The sequence below is a fragment of the Magallana gigas genome, chromosome 7 (assembly GCF_963853765.1).
Source record: "Magallana gigas chromosome 7, xbMagGiga1.1, whole genome shotgun sequence".
In the NCBI taxonomy this organism is placed as follows: Eukaryota; Metazoa; Mollusca; class Bivalvia; order Ostreida; family Ostreidae; genus Magallana; species Magallana gigas.
Window position 1 is genome coordinate 14084932 of NC_088859.1, and position 18733 is coordinate 14103664.

General features: G+C 33.6%; 3 protein-coding genes across 3 annotated transcripts; all 3 read right to left on the minus strand.

The window, feature by feature from the left end:
- Positions 1–1426: 1426 nt before the first annotated feature.
- LOC105329465 (ankyrin repeat domain-containing protein 54) lies at positions 1427–6263 on the minus strand. The gene is made up of 8 exons (XM_011430732.4): positions 6105–6263; positions 5245–5476; positions 4941–4988; positions 4701–4799; positions 4484–4555; positions 3935–3982; positions 3318–3442; positions 1427–2361 (listed from the first exon to the last, which is right to left on the minus strand). The coding sequence occupies exons 1-8, from the start codon at positions 6132–6134 to the stop codon at positions 2188–2190; spliced, it is 828 nt and encodes a 275-aa protein (XP_011429034.3). The 5' UTR covers positions 6135–6263; the 3' UTR covers positions 1427–2187.
- Positions 6264–9170: 2907 nt separating this feature from the next.
- LOC117684226 (uncharacterized) lies at positions 9171–11613 on the minus strand. Its single transcript, XM_034455479.2, has 6 exons — positions 10811–11613; positions 10529–10580; positions 9806–10436; positions 9621–9689; positions 9404–9485; positions 9171–9276 (listed from the first exon to the last, which is right to left on the minus strand). Exons 1-6 carry the CDS (start codon positions 11203–11205, stop codon positions 9210–9212), a joined length of 1296 nt encoding a protein of 431 aa, XP_034311370.2. The 5' UTR covers positions 11206–11613; the 3' UTR covers positions 9171–9209.
- Positions 11614–13276: 1663 nt separating this feature from the next.
- On the minus strand, positions 13277–18662 carry LOC105329466 (uncharacterized). Its single transcript, XM_011430733.4, has 10 exons — positions 18512–18662; positions 17851–18086; positions 17390–17473; positions 17186–17274; positions 16811–16993; positions 16448–16585; positions 16247–16302; positions 15987–16123; positions 15596–15720; positions 13277–14933 (listed from the first exon to the last, which is right to left on the minus strand). The coding sequence occupies exons 2-10, from the start codon at positions 18083–18085 to the stop codon at positions 14772–14774; spliced, it is 1209 nt and encodes a 402-aa protein (XP_011429035.3). The 5' UTR covers position 18086; positions 18512–18662; the 3' UTR covers positions 13277–14771.
- Positions 18663–18733: the final 71 nt, after the last annotated feature.

Sequence of the window (18733 nt, forward strand, 5' to 3'; positions counted from 1 at the left end):
AAGCCCAGCTATCGCATGTGTCTCGGTGCTAGTGTATTCATCCGCTGAAACCGAGACATATTGTTTTCAATAAAATGTGAACATTTTTAAAGACGGCAACCATTTCGAATCTGCAAACTTGTTTTGTTGACGTACAGTTCTGCTCGAAATTGAAGTATGTCATCTATTTTTCTTGAAACACATACGAAAACTTTGCACTCATTTGAGTTGTTTGGCTCCTAAAAATGTAACTTCCGGACGTACGATCCCTAGATGGCTTTCGAGCTTCGCTCGACGCCATAAAAATCATCTGGCTGACTAGTTTATGAGAAGAAGATTTTTAAAGATTTACTCTACCGGAACATATTCCTATGTAAACCCCATTGTGGCCCCACCCTACTCCCGAGGGTGTCATTACTTTAAAAACTTTGAATCTACACTACCTGAGGTTGCTTCCACACAAGTTTCAACTTTCCTGGTTGATTACCGGTAGTTTCTGAGAAGACACAAGACACAAGTTTCAGCTTTCCTGGCTCATGAGTTTATGAGAAGATTTTTAAAGATTTACTCTACATATTCCTATGTAAAACTTCGATCCCCCCCCCATTTTGGCCCCATCCTACTCCCGAGGGTGTCATGATTTTCAGAACTTTGAATCTACACTAACTGAGGATGCTTCGACACAAGTTTCAGCTTTCCTGGCTCATGAGTTTATGAGAAGAAGATTTTTAAAGATTTACTCTATATATTCTTATGTAAAACTTTGATCCCCCCCCCCCAATTGTGGCCCACACTACCCCGGGGTCATGATTTTCACAATTTTGAATCTACACTACCTGAGGATGCTTCCACAAAAGTTTCAGCTTTAAATTACTGACTGATTAGTTTCTGAGAAGATTTTTAAAGATTTACTCAATATATTCCTCTGTAAAACTTCGACACCCCATTGTGGCCCCACCCTACCCCTGGGAGTCATGATTCTCAGAACTTTGAATCTACACTACCTGAAGATGCTTCCACACAAGTTTCAGCTTTCCTGGCTGATTGGTTTCTGAGAAGAATATTTTTGAAAATTTCTCCAAATTTTTCATTAATTTCTTATCATTTCCCCTTGAAAAAAGGGGATGTAGCCCTTAATTTTCACAACTTTGTATCCCCTTTGCCTAAAGATGATTTGTGCCAAGTTTGGTTGAAATTGGCCCTGTAGTTCTTGAGAAGTTTACGGACAGACGGACGACAGACAAAATGTGATCAGAAAAGCTCACTTGAGCTTTCAGTTTTTCAGGGGAAAAAAGTTTGCTGAATGGTACACGCATAATGGAAAAAAAAATAAAAAATAAAAACAATTTTTTCTTTTTGAACGGCACAAAAATTTTATTCAGGAAACCTGAAATCATTTCAACATGATGTACAAAACAGTAAGTCTTTTTTAAAGACATAGGGATTAATTAATAAGAAAACCATCAAAGCAATCCTCCATTTTACATAAAAATATTTGATGAATTCTCATAAATATACCATATGTTTGGCAGTAATAATAGTTCCAGGTAAATTTTGGGTTAGATCAAAGATGTGGTTTTTGTCAATTAAGTTTGCATGAAAACTCAAAGAAGATTCATTCATTCACAACTAATCTAAGCACACTACTTAAATATATGAGTTCTTCTAATGTAGAAGTGAGTTTAATTCATCTACCAGTAATATAATGATAAGATTGACATTCTCAACATTTTACCCTTTCATCAATATGGTAGAGATAAATTAATCATTGAGGACAAACTGTCTGCCCAAGACTATTTAGATTAAAAATAACAAATGTCCTTAAACTCTTTTTTTTATCATCAATTTCAAAGTAATGAATTGCTATTGCTTTTGAAATATGATAAACTGCACATTCCAAATAACTGTTATCCAATGAGAATTGACTTAGAAATCATTTATTCATGATCTGAAAATCAGCCAAGTGAACATAACAATGGACACATTCCATAACCTACAATCGTAATATCTGATAACATGCTTCCTAATATGAATATTTCCTTTGTAACAAAATTATATATTATGGGATGAAAACATGAATCAATATGATCATAGCCATGGGAGCTAAGCCTCTTTTGACACACTGAGCATAGGTTATCCCTTGTGAATATGACACCGGGAGATTCCTAAATTATAAATATGTTTTTTGCTATGATCTTGTGAGTTACATCATGCTTGTGATTTTTTGATGTCTAGACTGGCAAAGTCGGTGAGTAGAGTATTAAGGTGGTCCACCTCCTCCCGCGTGGACACGCCCTGCAGCTGTTGACACAACTGATCCAGTTGCTCCGCCTCCTGACGCAATCCCGAGATGTTTAAATACGCCTTCATCATCTCTCCTATCTGAAGAGGACACAAAGAAGCACCAACGTTAAAAAATGTTAAAGCGATTTAGAAATTAAACTCAGATTCTCTAACCTGTCACTTCGGTTCAAACAGCACAGCATGTAATGATACCAGTCACATTGAAAGGGGAAATAACTCAATCTTTCACCTAAGGTGAAGTTAAAATCAAGTTATTCCCCCTTTCAGATATAATTCAAAATAATTTGACAAGGAAAGAGACAAAACTCTTACAAAATAAAATTCTTGTCTATAATATCATATTGAATTATTGGTGACAAGAAATAAAGGATCAAGTTTTTTTTATCTATATTTTTTTTAATTAACAGAAAACAGATAAATATTATTGATTACTTTATATCAAACTACCACCAGGTATGCAGTTTTTTTCCTTCGGTAAATCAAGCAAGTTTTTTTTTTAACTTTATTCATCTAATAAACAGGCCGAAACATACATGTATGTTTCTTATGTTTTAATATTTCCATGGTTTCATATATGATTTTTTTTAAATAAATTGTATCATGTACTTCTTATTAGCACTAATAGATAAATAATTTGTGAGTTATGTTCCCCAACAAAATTTTATGATAATCAACATTTGCCAGAAACTCTCAGCAAATCTCACATACACTTACTGAATGTGAGCAAACTTTCTGACTTGTTCTTCTTTTCATGAATTTTTCATATCCTATTCCAATTGGCTCCTTCACACTTTCACGATTTTATCATTAGCTTACTAAAGCATCTATCAACATTTGCATATTTTCATTACATTACCTTCATTTTCATGCCTCAAAAAAAAAAATCCTGAAAGTTTCATGAATTATATATTAATTAATGAGTTGGAACTTGATCAGAAAGCATAAGCATAAGCAATCTGATTACAATCCATAGTGTGTCACTGAAATAACCTGGGCCCTTTAAGACGTTGTGTAACTATTTCATCTTACTATACCTCCAAAGTCTCATCTTTGACCCTCTGCGAGGAGTATTCTTTATCCTCCATGAGGAATCGAAGCCTCGATTTGGCCACACTCAGTGGTGTTCTCCCGAGCCTGTCCATGGACTTAAGGTTAGTTCCTGTGAGAGAAACAGTTTATTACATATATATGACTTTACCAGTTGAAACACCATCCTTAAACTGGTCATAAAGCTAGTGATACAGTTTTGCTTTTTCGTTGGTGGACTGAGAAAAATAAATATTCATGAAATAGAGAACAGTTCAAAAAGTTGTCCAAGAGTCAGTTAGCATATGTAATTTTTCCAACAAAGAGGAACTGTATAATTGTAGAACCAATAACTTTACACCTATCCACTTCCTTTTTCTTTTAAATACCAATGTGCTAAATTTTTAACAAATTCTAAATGGAAAAGAAAGCAAACACAGTATACCAGGTAAATCTGTTGAAAGAGGCATGTTCATGAAATGTTATTTATTTTATTTGGACTTATCTTTCACATTTTCCATAGTGTTTTATGATTTTGAAAGAAAAGGTAAACACATAGAGTGTATAAACATATATAAACTTAGCTAACAAACTGCATATACAGGTAAATGCATGAAACCTTTACCTGCATGCAGCAACAGAGTGACTACAGGCACTTGTCCAGTACAGGCAGCTGTGAAAAAAAAATGCCAGGTTCTAATGAATTTTTGAGCCTCACGTTTTAACCCAATTGTAATTTTCAAGGTAAATGAAATCATAAAATGTGAGATTATGCAAAATAAATAAAATTATAGGTTTCATAAGTACAATTCATGAAAATTAACACAATGTTCAATGATTGAATACTGTATACAGGGAAATATTTGCCCCTGTTTAATTTCTGCCCCTTTTGCCCTAGTTGTCAGTGGGCAAATTTACGACTGGACAAATTCAATTGGTTTTCATTATCTCTCTTTAAACACAACTGCTTCTGGGCGAATTCAAGACGGGCTGAAACTGTTTGCAATTGTAGAGGGGCAAAAATTAAATGGGGTGGAAATAACCCTGTATACAGTAACTAAATCTGTTTATTTCACTGCTTTGTAAATTTGTGGGCTTAGAAGTACCCTCATAGTCAGATCTCCATTGATATCACTAGACAATTGTTTGATTAATACCAATGGTGATCCCATACCGAGGTGAAGAGGTGTATTTCCTAAAATATCTTTCTGGTTTGGATCAGCTCCTTTGTCAAGCAATGCTTTCACTGTAAAAAAAAAAATAAAAATACAAAATAATATTATGTTTGTAAAAAGATAAAATTTTATTCTAAAGTTCATGCTTTTTTGTGAATGCCACTAAAACATTTTATATCATGAAAATTCACATGTTAAACTAAACTTGAGACTCACCAACTTTCTCATAGCCCTGAGATGAGGCAAAATGGAGGGGTGTTCTTTGCTTGTTATCTGAGCAACAAGGGTCAACACCATCTTCTAGTAACTCCACCACTGCACAAAAAAAACCTCAAAATATCTAAATCTACTATATAGCAGGGTAATTAAACTACAGGATAAATTTTCTGAATATGAAATATTACATTCATTAATTGTAATATACTTTGTTATCTGTATAATACATTGGATCTCTACCTGTATTAATATCATTCTGGTTAGCAGCATTCTGTAATCTTCTCTCATCTAAACATATGAAGATTAATTCATGATACCAAAATTCAATAAATATATTAATAACTAAGTTTTATAGAGCTCTCATCAAAACTCCCCTTTCCCCAATTGATAATTTTCAACTTACCGTATTTTATAATTAAAATTCTCTACTTAGTACTAAACTTCCCTCAAAATAACAATTATCAAATCACTTATGGCTGTTTAATATTGTTTTTTTTTTTCAAGTTGCAAGAAATTGCACTGGAGTCATTTGATGCTGACATACCTGCTATATAGTTCCCCACAGTAGATCTACATTTGAACTTTTTCTGTCTCTGATGGCGGTGAGTGCTGCTGACTTTTACTTTCCCCGTCGTGTCTGTCTGCTTGTAGATAGGCTTGTACACAGAGGAGAAAGGAACAAGGCAGAGAAAGTCCAGGCCGGAGTTGGGTGACCAGGCAGTGAAATCTAGACACGGAAAACTAGCTCTACTTGATTCGCCTGAGATTCCTGGTAGCTGTTTAGGAAAAACAATTGAACAAAATTTATAAGATATAAAAATATAAATGAAACAGAAAACAACCTCAAAAATCAAAACCAGGTTAGCTTGCAAAGCGTTTTTAAGTGCAATATAGTTGCTACAATATTAAATGTTATCCGCCATATAGCATTCATATACCCTGTGCTGTCTGCATTTATACATGTGCATGCACACATGAATAAGCAAAGGTAAAAAATATATGATATGTAAGTACCTTCTCTGGCATACAGGCTTTAGATGGTACATGTACTTACAGATCACATATTTTTTGTGCAATAAATAACTGACATATTGTACTTTTTTTTTTCTTTTTTAAATCGTTAAGCAAGATTTTTCGCCTGCTACATGGTACTGAAAGATAAAATATGATATTACAACAATATTCCAATCAAGGAACTTTAACTATAAGTATGGTCAGTCTCCGAAAGAACTCTACTGATGAATTTACAGAAGGTAAACAAACTAAAATGCTAATAAATTATGTGTTTTCTACGTGATGTGAAAATTATGGTGAAATTTATTTGATGAAAAATTTTGCTATATCTTATGCGTATCTATACTCTTTTGCATTCACTTAATTCTGCATTGAAAGTTAATATATTACCTCAAAATTATCATCGCTGTCATCACTCATTTCGTTTTTCTTTAATTTTTGTTTTTCTACGTCACATTTTATTGAATCTCGAGCCCGATCATTTATCGAAGTATGACTTTGGGTCACTTGCACTGTTGCACAGGCCTCTGAATTTCTATTAATAAGCTGTTAAATATATGGGAAGAGAGAGATGTATACCATATTTTTATATGAATATATAGATATGATATAAATAAATAGATTGGGTATATATATATATATCTCTCTTCCCATATATTTAACAGCTTATTGATAAATCAGCTGTTAACGAATTCGTTACATACGGGATTACTTCGCCCTTCTACACTTGCAAACGCTTCCGCACACTCTTGAAATCGCCAAGAAAAAGTTGTGTAAAAAAAATGATATTTTGAGACATATGAATTCGGCCAGTTTTAAATTCACCCACTCAACAGCTGCTCAATCATAACGAAGGCGAACGCCGGGGATGAAATAAATAAGGGGCAAATATTTCTTTGTACAGGAATAAGGACAGGAAATTTGTGATATGTACATGTTTTCCTCCACATGACTACCGTTTGTTATTACTGAGGCATGAAAAAAAACCCATATACTTTCTTTGGAAAGCTTGAATTAGATTTTTTAATTGAATAATTTGTATTAAAATGAATTCATTCAAACAATATCGCGTTAATTAATATTGCTAGTTTTTATCACTATAAAATAGACGTTGTAAAACATTAAAAACAATCGTTGTTTTTCATCTCTACGGAACTAAAAATCGGGTTTCTATATCTGTACATTAGCTATAACCGAGTTCGTTATAACCGAGACATAAATAACGATTGGTAACTCCGCCAATAGCGTGTTTTGTTGTTGAAAAATGTGACAGGACCAACCTTACTTTGAGAACTACATATTAGTAAACTGATATATTGATCTCAAACCAAAAGTATATGATATTTTTATGAACAATGTGCATAGGTTTTAGACGTTTTTTTGAAACAAAAAATTTAAAAATAAGATTAATAAATTATAGAAAATTTATTGGCCAGCTATAAAACATCAGCGAAATCTCGGACGACGGGTAGCCAACTGCCTCCTGAAACTCATCTTTTAATATTGTTTATAAGACATAAACTCATGAAAATATAATATTTTGAATGTTTTGGTAATAGGGTTTATCTGTTTATATTTCGATATAATTGTATATTAGAAAGATATACTGATTTAAACTGGGAATACTTTACAATAGGGACCGCGAGATTTCGATCAGATGTCTCTGGTTATTTAGCCGTTAAAATTTACATTGATTTGCTCCGTATGTTGGTGGGAACTCCACAAAACTTTGCTATAAATGTAATTTCGCCATATCCGGGCTCATACTAAACTTGTTTTACTGTACATGTCATGATCAAGAGAGAAAAATTGGTTGTTTATGTCTCTGTTTACATCAAGTTTTAAATTTTATGATATGTTATGTGATTTCATTGTGATTTGACTGTCATATTACTCGAAAATATTAAAAATGTTGAATATTTCATAATGAAATTCATGAATGATATTTTATGAATTGTTTCTTATCATATATATCCGTGGAACGCCATAGCTGCCTTATGTGGTTGTTTCATGAGAATATGGCGCTTTTTTATATTATGCTGTAATTATTTTATGTGAAGATGGTGCCTAATTATAATTATGGAGATGGCGCTTTATTATATGGTACTTTATTATATAAAGATGATGCTGTTACATGTGAAAATGGTGCTTTATTCCATGAGTATGGTGCTTTTTTATGTAATGGTGCTTTTATGTGAAGGTGCTGTTTTATGTAATGGTGCTTTTTTATGTGAAGGTGCTTTTTAATAAGTCGCCGCAACCTTCATTTCAAGCTTGAGTCACCGAAGAAAGCATTTTATTGTTTAAATGATCCCAGAGGGTAGGGTGGGGCTACACAGTCGGGTTAAATTTCTCTCCTCCAAAACAACAAATTCGAATGTGTGGGAAATACTATTGAAACTCTTTTTAAAAAGACCATCTTTTCTGAATTGTCCATATATTTTGTATTTGATATCATAAAGTAGATTTAATCAAATATGGCTATCGTTGCTAAGGTGAGTGATGTTGGCCCTGGGCCTCTTGTTAATCTGCATAAAGGCCATGGTATGTCAGGTGGCGAGACTTTACAGAAGAGGCCCATGGGCCACACCGTAATTACATAAGCAAGAACAGCCGTAATAAAATCAGCATCATGGAGTCGTATACAAAATATCAGGACAATGAAGTCATGTATATATCCGTACGTGTATAAAAGGATTTTCAAAATTTTCTCTAGATATTCTTATGGTAAACATTTAGCCTCTTTTGTAACTTGATGATTTTACAGTCATATCACATATAAAGCATTGTATTTCTCAAGAAGATCTTAGCCAATTGTTCAATCCCCCATGTATATCCGTACGTGTATAAAAGGATTTTCAAAATTTTCTCTAGATATTCTTATGGTAAACATTTAGCCTCTTTTGTAACTTGATGATTTTACAGTCATATCACATATAAAGCATTGTATTTCTCAAGAAGATCTTAGCCAATTGTTCAATCCCCCCCCCCCCCCCCCCCGCTACGTGCCCGCAACAAGAATAAAACAATTAAGCATTGAATCATTATTTTTTGAAAGATATAGTCTCATAACTGCAGCGGTGTGTGCATACAAATTGAGTAAATAGTATAACATTTAGATTTTTAAATTGGAAACAAATTCAATTCAAATTGTATTTTACGACTTAACCTAATGAGCATTTGTGTTATCTTCTCCATTTCATTAATTCCGAATTATCTTCCCTTATCAAACTTGAATTCCCTTTAACCAATAAGGCTTTGTGCCAAGATTGGTTGAAATTAGCCCAGTAGTTCTTGAGAAGAAAACGAAAATATGAAGATTTTACAGGCGGACGACCGACTGACAAAATGTGCTCAGAATAGCTCACTTGAGCTTTTAGCAGAATAGCTTTACTAGCCAAAAGACACCATAGACTCACTACAAGGCTTGTATCTTTTGAAAAATCAAGACCAGGATTCAACAGCAAACAGTATTTATTCACAGTAATTAATTCATTAAAATAAGTTGTGTCGCCGGAGGGAACGGCTGATGAACTTTTCGTTGGGCTGAATTCTTTTCATTCTAAATCAAAACAAAGGGAAAAATGACAATAACGTCATTGTTTAATTTGAAAACAATATCATATCATCACAATTCTTATTTTACTCTCAAATCTTTTCATCAAGAAATTGTTTAAGATAGAACTCACTTTTTGTTGATTTCTGTGGTGTATACATTCAGCCACATAGACACATTTCTAATCTCTTTCTCCAGCGCCTCCTGAGCTCTAGCTGTAACACGTATAAAATAAAAAGTAGATAAACTTCAATAAGATTTTTTTACCGTTATTGTTTATTAGATAAAACTTCTGCTGCTTTACTTAGCTATTTATATCAATGATACAATATTATTTTTTATGCATGTACCTGAATCAGCTCTCTGCGCGTCTATGGCGTTCAACTCAGCGGCAAGTTGGAATCTCAGTCTGCTGTTCTCTGCATATAATGAAGAAAATAATTATTAGTTTATGACAAAAGATTACATTGTTAGTAATGAACTGTTCAACACTATAAATATATAGAGTTTAGAAGATGCAGAAGAGTAAGGTCACCTTCTGCTAGACTGGCGACTCTCTTGTTGACCATGTCAATGTGTTGTGCGTAAGAGCGGGCCAGCCACAGAGCAGTGAGAAGGAGAACAAGCAGAAAGAGGATGAAGGTGAGGCGACACAGATCTTTGAAGGACAGAGAGGAGACAAAGTTGCTAATATGGTCTCTGATGCCGAGCCCGATCTGGAGTGTCCAACTGACAAAAGACGCCATGGACTCAGAAGTTGTATTCTGGACTGTGTTGAAGCCCTGCGCCAAGAGAGAAGTTGTTCCATTTGTAAGTCCAATCACAACGTCACACACAGAGTCCAGCCAATCACCCGCAACAACTGAGCCTTTTGCAACTAAATCCAGCACCAAAGACTTGATGCGTGAGCTGATAGAGTGAATAGACTGGTTGATTTTGGCAAGGGTCGCCATGAACATGGTGCCCGAATCACTGAAAGTGTCACTGAGTATTCTGACGCCCCGCGCCGAAAAAAACAGAGTTCTGCTGACAAGACCAATAACAACGCCATGCAAAGACTTGATGCCGTAGCCATACTCAAGAACTGGTGTGACGTTAAGAAGAGTAGTGTTGGCAAAAGTCGCCAGAGGATTGCATGAGGAATCTGTCACTGTGCGATTAGCATTCTGTGAAAGAGCGAGTTCAAAATATAAACACAAGTTTGGGATAACCAGACCATGAGATGGGAAAAACAACATTGGATAATATAACAACTTACAGCAACAAGCCATGGGGCGTCCACTGTTCTATCCCACACAGCTCCCCCAAATCTATAACAATCAATGAATGAACTGCCATGTAGTATGTGAATGTACGTTTATTTATTCAAGATACATGTATAATGTATTTCCTCTTATTACGCCAATGACTTCATTTCTGATACATGTATATGATTTTTTGTTTTGATGACGTCATAATCATCACTTGGCTCATTCGCAGAAATCTTGAAATTGTTCCAATATTTCATTTATTTCACTTTTCATTAACCACTCATACTCACTCAGTTTTGGCCAGGATGACTTGTGACGTGACATGTTCATCCCAGCTAACTGGACCAACGCTCAAAACCACCATCAACATTAACATCTGATACATCTTGTTCTTTCGAAATTGCAACTGATGCTGGAGGGTGAAAATTGCTCCTTTATATACCCTTGTATATTTTTGTCCTTTCCTGATTGGTTGAAATATATCAACAACGATTGGTGCTGTTTGGCGCTTATTATCCAATGAGAAAAGGCGCGATTTTTCGGTAAAATCGCCGCTGAACGTCACGAACGTTGAATTTGTGCTTCTTGTTGGGATTTTTTTCGATAATGCGTTATTATTCTTAAGGATGAAACAATGATTTATGTAATACTTAAAAACCGTGTAAAATTCCTTCAACACTAACATGTTTCCAAAAAAATTAAATATTTAGTTTCTACAAATTAAGGATTTTTTTGACGTCAGTTGAACATTAGTGAGTTAACTTACTCTGACCAGTTGAAATTTTTTTATTATGTCATCTTTATTTTTTCAGCCGAGATATTATAGTTAACTGATGAATATTATTCATGTGCATTATTTAGATATCTAATTTTGTAAGTAAAATCATTTATTGCAAAGTATTTTTCAATTGAACGTCGTAAGTCAGGCAATCGCGTAAACCGGACAAAATTCAAAAACCCGTTTTGTCTTGCAGTGCTGAGATAAGACTTGAAAAATGGGAACATAAAACGCATGAAGAAAATTTCAAAAACGTTAACCAGTTTTGATCATCAGAACTACTATTATTATCGTTTTTCTGTCCTCTTACTACCATTATTTTAGTCTCGTTCAACCAGACACTCGGCTGTCTCCGTAAAACTCCGACGAGCAGAGAGGGGGCTCGTCGGAGTTTTACGGAGACAGCCGAGCGTCTGGTTGAACGAGACTACCATTATTTAGTTTGGCGGCCATTTTTGTTTACGGTTTCTACCTTAGCGGCATAACGTCATGACAACGGGAAAACGTTATATTCAGAGTCATACGTACCAAAGGTCCGGATAGTTTTTTGGCGGTAAATTATTATAGCCTAAATGGCATAAAATGTGATTTTTATACAATATGAATAAAGCTATGTCAAACTTGTTAATTTTTAGGTCACCTTATGGCCTTAGTCAGTCATTGACTGATAGAAAATACCCCGTATAAAATTAAATCGTGAAATGAAAAGAAATAGCCTACGCCCTTTCGTTCATTCAAAACCTTTTCCAGTGAGGGAGGAGTCAAAGAAATAGGCCTTATTTTGTTTGGTGTGTGTGTGGGGGGGGGGGGGGGGGGGTATGTGCATGCGTTAACGTTAGGGCCTATTTCTTATTATTACGAATCGCAGGATAAAATTTAATCTTGCCTCAAAATGTTGAATATGTATGAAAATCTATGCATGTCTTAAAATATTTACTTACATTGCAATCGCATCATGAATTGATAATCCTAAACGATCAGGATCACTGCCAAAAAATGTTTCAACATGGCGCTTCTGAAGTTATTTAAATGCGTCATTTCTTGTATGTGTCGTCATCGTCTTTGAGAGGCCCCTTGCGGGGATCTTTATAGGCATCATTCTGTTACTTGATGGGGTATAAGTGTTGCCTCTGATAACAATTTCTTTTTCAAATTGCCGAGTTCTATCACTAGTTTTAAATCTAGACCACTTTGAAAAAAAAAATCAGCAGTAATACAGCAATGTTTCAGCTTTTTTTTACAATTTTTTTTTTTGCATTTTCCTTTTTTTTTTATAGACAAAAACAAGCAAAGACCAGCTACATCAATAGTTTTTCAGAATAAGCGGACTTGCTTTACTCTGAAGAAGAATTAAATAATATTCACCATTTTTCATCTTGTCTATTTTTGAACAGTTATGAATTCTTGTCAAAAAAGTAACTATCATTCTGTCAGTGGGTAAACAAAATTAAAAGAATAATGCTAACTTGAAAAACCATGACATTTCTTTATACATAAAAAACAGCCTCAGATAAAACTCAAATAAGAAAACACAGAACATAATTAATGAAAATAAAATATTTTATTTTACTTAAAATAATTTCAATTAAATGGAATATTGACAGTACCTGATTACAACAAATCACAGGTTAAAAAGCTCACCAAGACAATGTATCACTTTTATGAGAACACTTTGATCATAATATGAAAATCATAATTAATGATCTCTTATATCAAAATATCAGATATCGTGGCATGGTTTGACACAATATCATATCATATCATGAAATACAAAATTGTTTAATACAATATGAAATAATATCATAACAGTATCATATGATACATGATACAATATTAAATGATAAAATATTTTCTTTTTACATCTTGTATAATAAAATGCTATTGTATCATATGATATTGTACATAATAAAATGCTATTGTATCATATAATATTGTACATAATAAAATGCTATTGTATCATATAATATTGTATCATATGAAATAATATCGTATCATAAAATATGAGGTCTTTTTAAATGATATATTATCAAAAGAAATGAAATTGTTTTTAAAATTATATAAAATGATATTTATTGTATCATTTTATTGTACGGTAAATGAATAATAATGTATTATACAATACAATTTTGTGTATTATACGATTCATATTGTATCATATTATGTATCAAATGATACAATATCAAATGATACAACACTCTACATGTAATATTTATATATCAACATGATACAATATCATTAGATACAATTATTATCATTTGATACAATATCAAATCAAACATTATGATAAGATTATGATACAACATAATATAATATGATACAATATCATATTATACAACAATATCATATGATACAAATATATTATTATAACTGTAACTTGATAAAACTGGTTATGTAATTTTTTTTCTGCAATGTCACCACCTTCATATACTGCATGAATCAGCAAAGAAAGCTTTTTATTGTTTTTAAAAGTAACTTCACATTTAATGCATTGTGACGTCATGTTATATACCCCCAGCCCAGCTCAAGTTGAGAGTACGAAAATTTACACCTGGCTCATTAGCCAATCAAATCTCGTGTCACAAGTTACTAAGGAAATAAAGCATAAGCTCCCCCTAATTTTGTCTCAGTGAGCTAAAACTGTGTCAATAAATAACCATACATCAACTATGATGTTTACAGTACAAAATACTGATATGTAATATACTGACTGGTATAAATCTACAATGCAAATAACAAAATGGTTCTCATTGAATACTTTCTAGGTTAACATGAACATTGTTATTTCCAACCATATATCCTGTGTAAAGAAGAAGGTAAGTAAATGAAACAAACATAAACCCCAAAAACATGAGAAACTAACAGTTCAGTCTTTTGAAACATGAATCAAAAACAAAAAATGCTCCAAATACAATCCTGAAACAAAGTCAATCTTACTTAATGTAGAATCCCACATAAAATATTTGGCACATTATCTGCAGGGATAGTATATCTATAATACATGGAATACTTATTTTTGTTGATGATGGAATAATGAAATTTTCTCTTAATCAGATGAGATTGAATGAAATTATATAAGAATAAAGTTCATGTTATACTTGTATTTCCTTGCACTAATTTTGCACATATTTTTTAACAACAAATGTATTTGATTTTTAATTTTTACATCAATATTTAAATTTTATTTAATGAAATCACAGGCACCTGACATTTTAAACTTTCCTCTTAATGGAAAAAATCCCTTGTACCAAATAATAACAAGGATTTTTTTCATGAAGAAAAAAGTTTATAATGTCAGGTGTCTGTGATTAAAATGCTCTATATTTATTAAAAGATTTAAGTGTGGTTGATTTTCTTCTGATTCATGCAAAAACCTCATGAATATTATGTCCAGTATACATTTTTAAATTTCCCCCTTAATAAACCGGTTCTACAATCATTGACTAATAAAATTTTTTTTAACTTAAATGGGTAATTTACGATAGTTCACACAGGACATAAGAGAATTTTCTTATGGCTTTTTGAACATCCTGAGATGAGATATCACAATGTAAAACAAATCTAAGCAGCGTGTCTGAGTACGGAACAGTCTTCACCACGATGCTTTCTCCTATATCTTTCTCCTCTTTCTCCGTCACCTGTCACGAGAAAAGTTTTACACCGTAGTATGATTATAGCTTTATATTTGGTTTTCCATAAGTTTATAGTAATGATATTTTAGCATGCACATTTGATTTTATTTTTCGTTAGCCATTAGGGTTTATGGATTCACTCCTCTTTTCTTCAAATATAAGACCTTGGCGAGCGAAGTTGCAATAAAGATAAAAAAGTACTTTATTCCATTGAAATTTAAATACTTTTGACTAATCAACATTGGTATTTTAAAGTACTTTATTCCATTGAATAAAGTGAGCGAAGTTGCAATAAAGATAAAAAAGTACTTTATTCCATTGAAATATAAATACTTTAGACAAAAAATCAACATTGGTATTTTAAAGGGAGAAAACTATTAATAATACATTGTACATGTATAAACCTGGTACCGCGGTACATGTAATAATGAGTATTGTACATCGAGTAATTTTCCTGATGATCTAATTTTTGTTTTTGACATGATCACTTTTACATCACAAAATATTCAATATGCAGAAATTTTTATCCAGTACTGTTTGCTATGATAAACTTTTTAAAAAAAATGAGCAACACCAAAAAAAAAAAAGGTGCACATTTTTTCCTATTTTTGAAAATTTTGCAACAGGTGAAAAAACCCTGGATATACTGTATTTAAATAAACATATACCTGCAGCAGACGGTCATACAGCTGTGTGGCCGTCAGTCCTGGTTTGGTCACTGTCAGGAACACTATGTTGGTTTTCACTGTCTGACAGTCAACAGTTACAACTGTCTGGGGAGCTGACATTATTGCTGACAAATTACACCACAAAAAATATTAACCATGAATCAAACTTCAGCAGCAAATGTGTAGTCCATATAAATAATCTGCAATGGCAGAAAAACAACCATTGTTTGGTTGCAAAAGACTCTAGCTTTCCTACATACATGTACCAATAGCTACAGGTCAAATCTAATGTTTAAAGGATTACTGCTACATTTTCATAAAAATTCAACTTTTCCTTCTAAACTACTTGGCCTTTGAAATTTGGCATAAATTTATGAAATATTTTATGCACCCTGAGTGATCTGCAGAGTCTTGTCATGTTCCTCTGAAAGCTTTGGCAAGACGTGGTCAAGTGAATACATGGCGGCTGCAGCCAGCACCCCTGCCTGTCGCATCCCACCCCCAAGGGCCTTCCTACGTCGCTTAGCTCTGTGATTGATGTACAAAAATCTTTGACCTTCCTCATCAGTCAACACACATTTTGTAAAACAGGTGAAATAGTGATTCCTTAAAAAATTGGTTATGTGTGTTAGAATTAGTAGGTAAACCTACATTCGAATAAAGTCCTCTGTTCCTGCTATAATCGAGCCTACTGGACAACCAAGCCCCTTCAATAAAACATGCTATGACATTATGATTTGAATTCAACACAAATTGCAGGAATATTGAAAAACATTTATGGCAAAATATGACTAGAGTGCCAAAAAATTTGGCATGTAAAAATTCAAAGAAATTAAACTAAGTTTACTTCACCTTGGAAAAGCACATGTTGACGGAGTCGACACAGCGGGTGATGTCCGATGCCTGTACACCCAGAGCCACCGCGGCATGCATCAGTCTAGCTCCATCCAGGTGTACCTTTATACCACAGTCTTGTGCTATATCATACACCTGGAAACAGAATATAGTCCAAAATAAAAATGGTTACTTAAGAGTTTGGGGGTTTTTTTTAACCCCTTTTAATCTAATCTGCCTAATATAAGATTTGTTATTTTGCTCAGTCTTGGTGATATAAAAGATCTCTTTTTCCTACACCCAATAAAATTGGAAGAGGTGGCATCAACATGTACAGACAATTCAAAACACTAGCGAATTTGAAAAAAACTGTGCCAATACCTTTTTCATGTAGGGCACTGGAATAACTTTCCCTCCGCAATAGTTGTGTGTGTTTTCTACACAGATCAGTCTGGTGTAGGGGAAGTGAGGGTCATCGCTCAGCCTTATCCGCTCCTTCATCTTCTCCAGGTCCATCGTCCCATCATCATTGTTTTCTACTGTAGAGGTCAGTAAGCCCCCAAACTGTCAAAATTCAACATACCGCTATAACGTGTTTACAGTTACATGCAGTTTAATTCCAATTCCAATGGAGTCGACACAGCAGGTCAGAAATAATTGATCCTACATAGTAATACTGGTAATTAACATTTTAAAACTGTACAGGTGAATTTTTTCAGATGGCTATAAAAATTAATTTATTGACTTAATTATTACTTGGGCTATATTTCCTTGCTCATGGACAAAGATGTGACTTTTGTGGCCAAGGACAACTTCTAAGCCTCTCTCTGGGCAGTGAGTGAAAACTAAATGAGATATTCAGATTTTAGTATTCCAGTGTGACAGATATACTGCAGCAAATTTATAGCTGTGGCTTTTGTTATATACAACAACAAAATTAATAATACATTTGGTACCGACCTGATATGAGATTACCCATTGTACCAGTTGGTACAAATAAAGCAGCTTCTTTGTCGAAGAGTTTAGCAATTCTGTTCTGTAAAGCTATACATGCAAAACAAAACATTTAATGATGATGAATTAGTAAATGAATACCCTGGTAATGTAGCAATAAGCCTGTGATAATGCCTACAAGGCTCTGCACTTGATTTGAAAAAAGAAGTCTTCTTGCAAAAACAAAAATTAAATTACCGGTAATTGTGATACTTATCAAATTAAAATTTGTCCATGTGATTATTTGATATTTCGCATGCATCAAAGTATGATTTTTTCTTACTGGATAAAACCATAATTTATGGCAAAATATATAAACATAATTTAAGACAGACTTGCCATACACAGTTCTTTTTTCTCCATATAGTCTTCACACCAGTTAATTGACCTTAGATATATAATGTTATGAAATGATCTTAGACACAAACCATTAACGGTTGGATCCTCTCCCATGACATCGTCACCAACCTCTGCAGTTGCCATGGCATTCCTCATTCCAGGTGAAGGCTTTGTGACCGTGTCACTGCGTAGATCCACCACATGCACACCTGGTCTAGCCTGGTCAGACACCTTGTGTTCATAGTAAGACCTTTTACCTTGCCTGAGGTATGCTACTTCTTCTAACACTGGACGCAGCTTTTTTATACATAGAGCCCTTTTCATACTAAAAGAATGAAAAACATCCTCATATGTTTCTATTCATTATTAACGTTTTTTTTTGGCTTTCATACATTGAGGTTCAGGTAGGGCTGCATTAGGCTAATTATAATTATATCTGAATCTCGTTCAGCATATTGATATTCCATATGAATATTCGAACATCACACAAAACACATCTAATTTTAATTTTATTATCTGAGTCAGCAACTCTATTACATAAAAAAATAATAATAATACATGTAACGAGAATTTTAAAAATTATAAAACATTTCGCATCTAACATCACCATGTGTACACCCCCCCCCCCCCTTCCACAAAAAGAACTAATTAACACGACATTGCAATTAAAAAATCAAATGACAATATATAATATGTTTATAACATCCAGTTTCTTTTTGCAATTTACAGCAATGTACTCGCTGTACATACCTTTAATCCACCCTGTGTTACCCGTGTCAAGTTTACCGTTATGTTATCCAAAGAAATAGGTCAAAATTAGAGTTATCTTTCCTGAACTTTAAAGCAACTCGAGCAGAAAATTATTCGTGATAAAAACCGGGGTTTTTTTTTTGGGGGGGGGGGGGGGGTTACGGTACACATGTTGACTCCTGCCTATTAAATATCGCAAAATAAATAAATGATATTTAGATA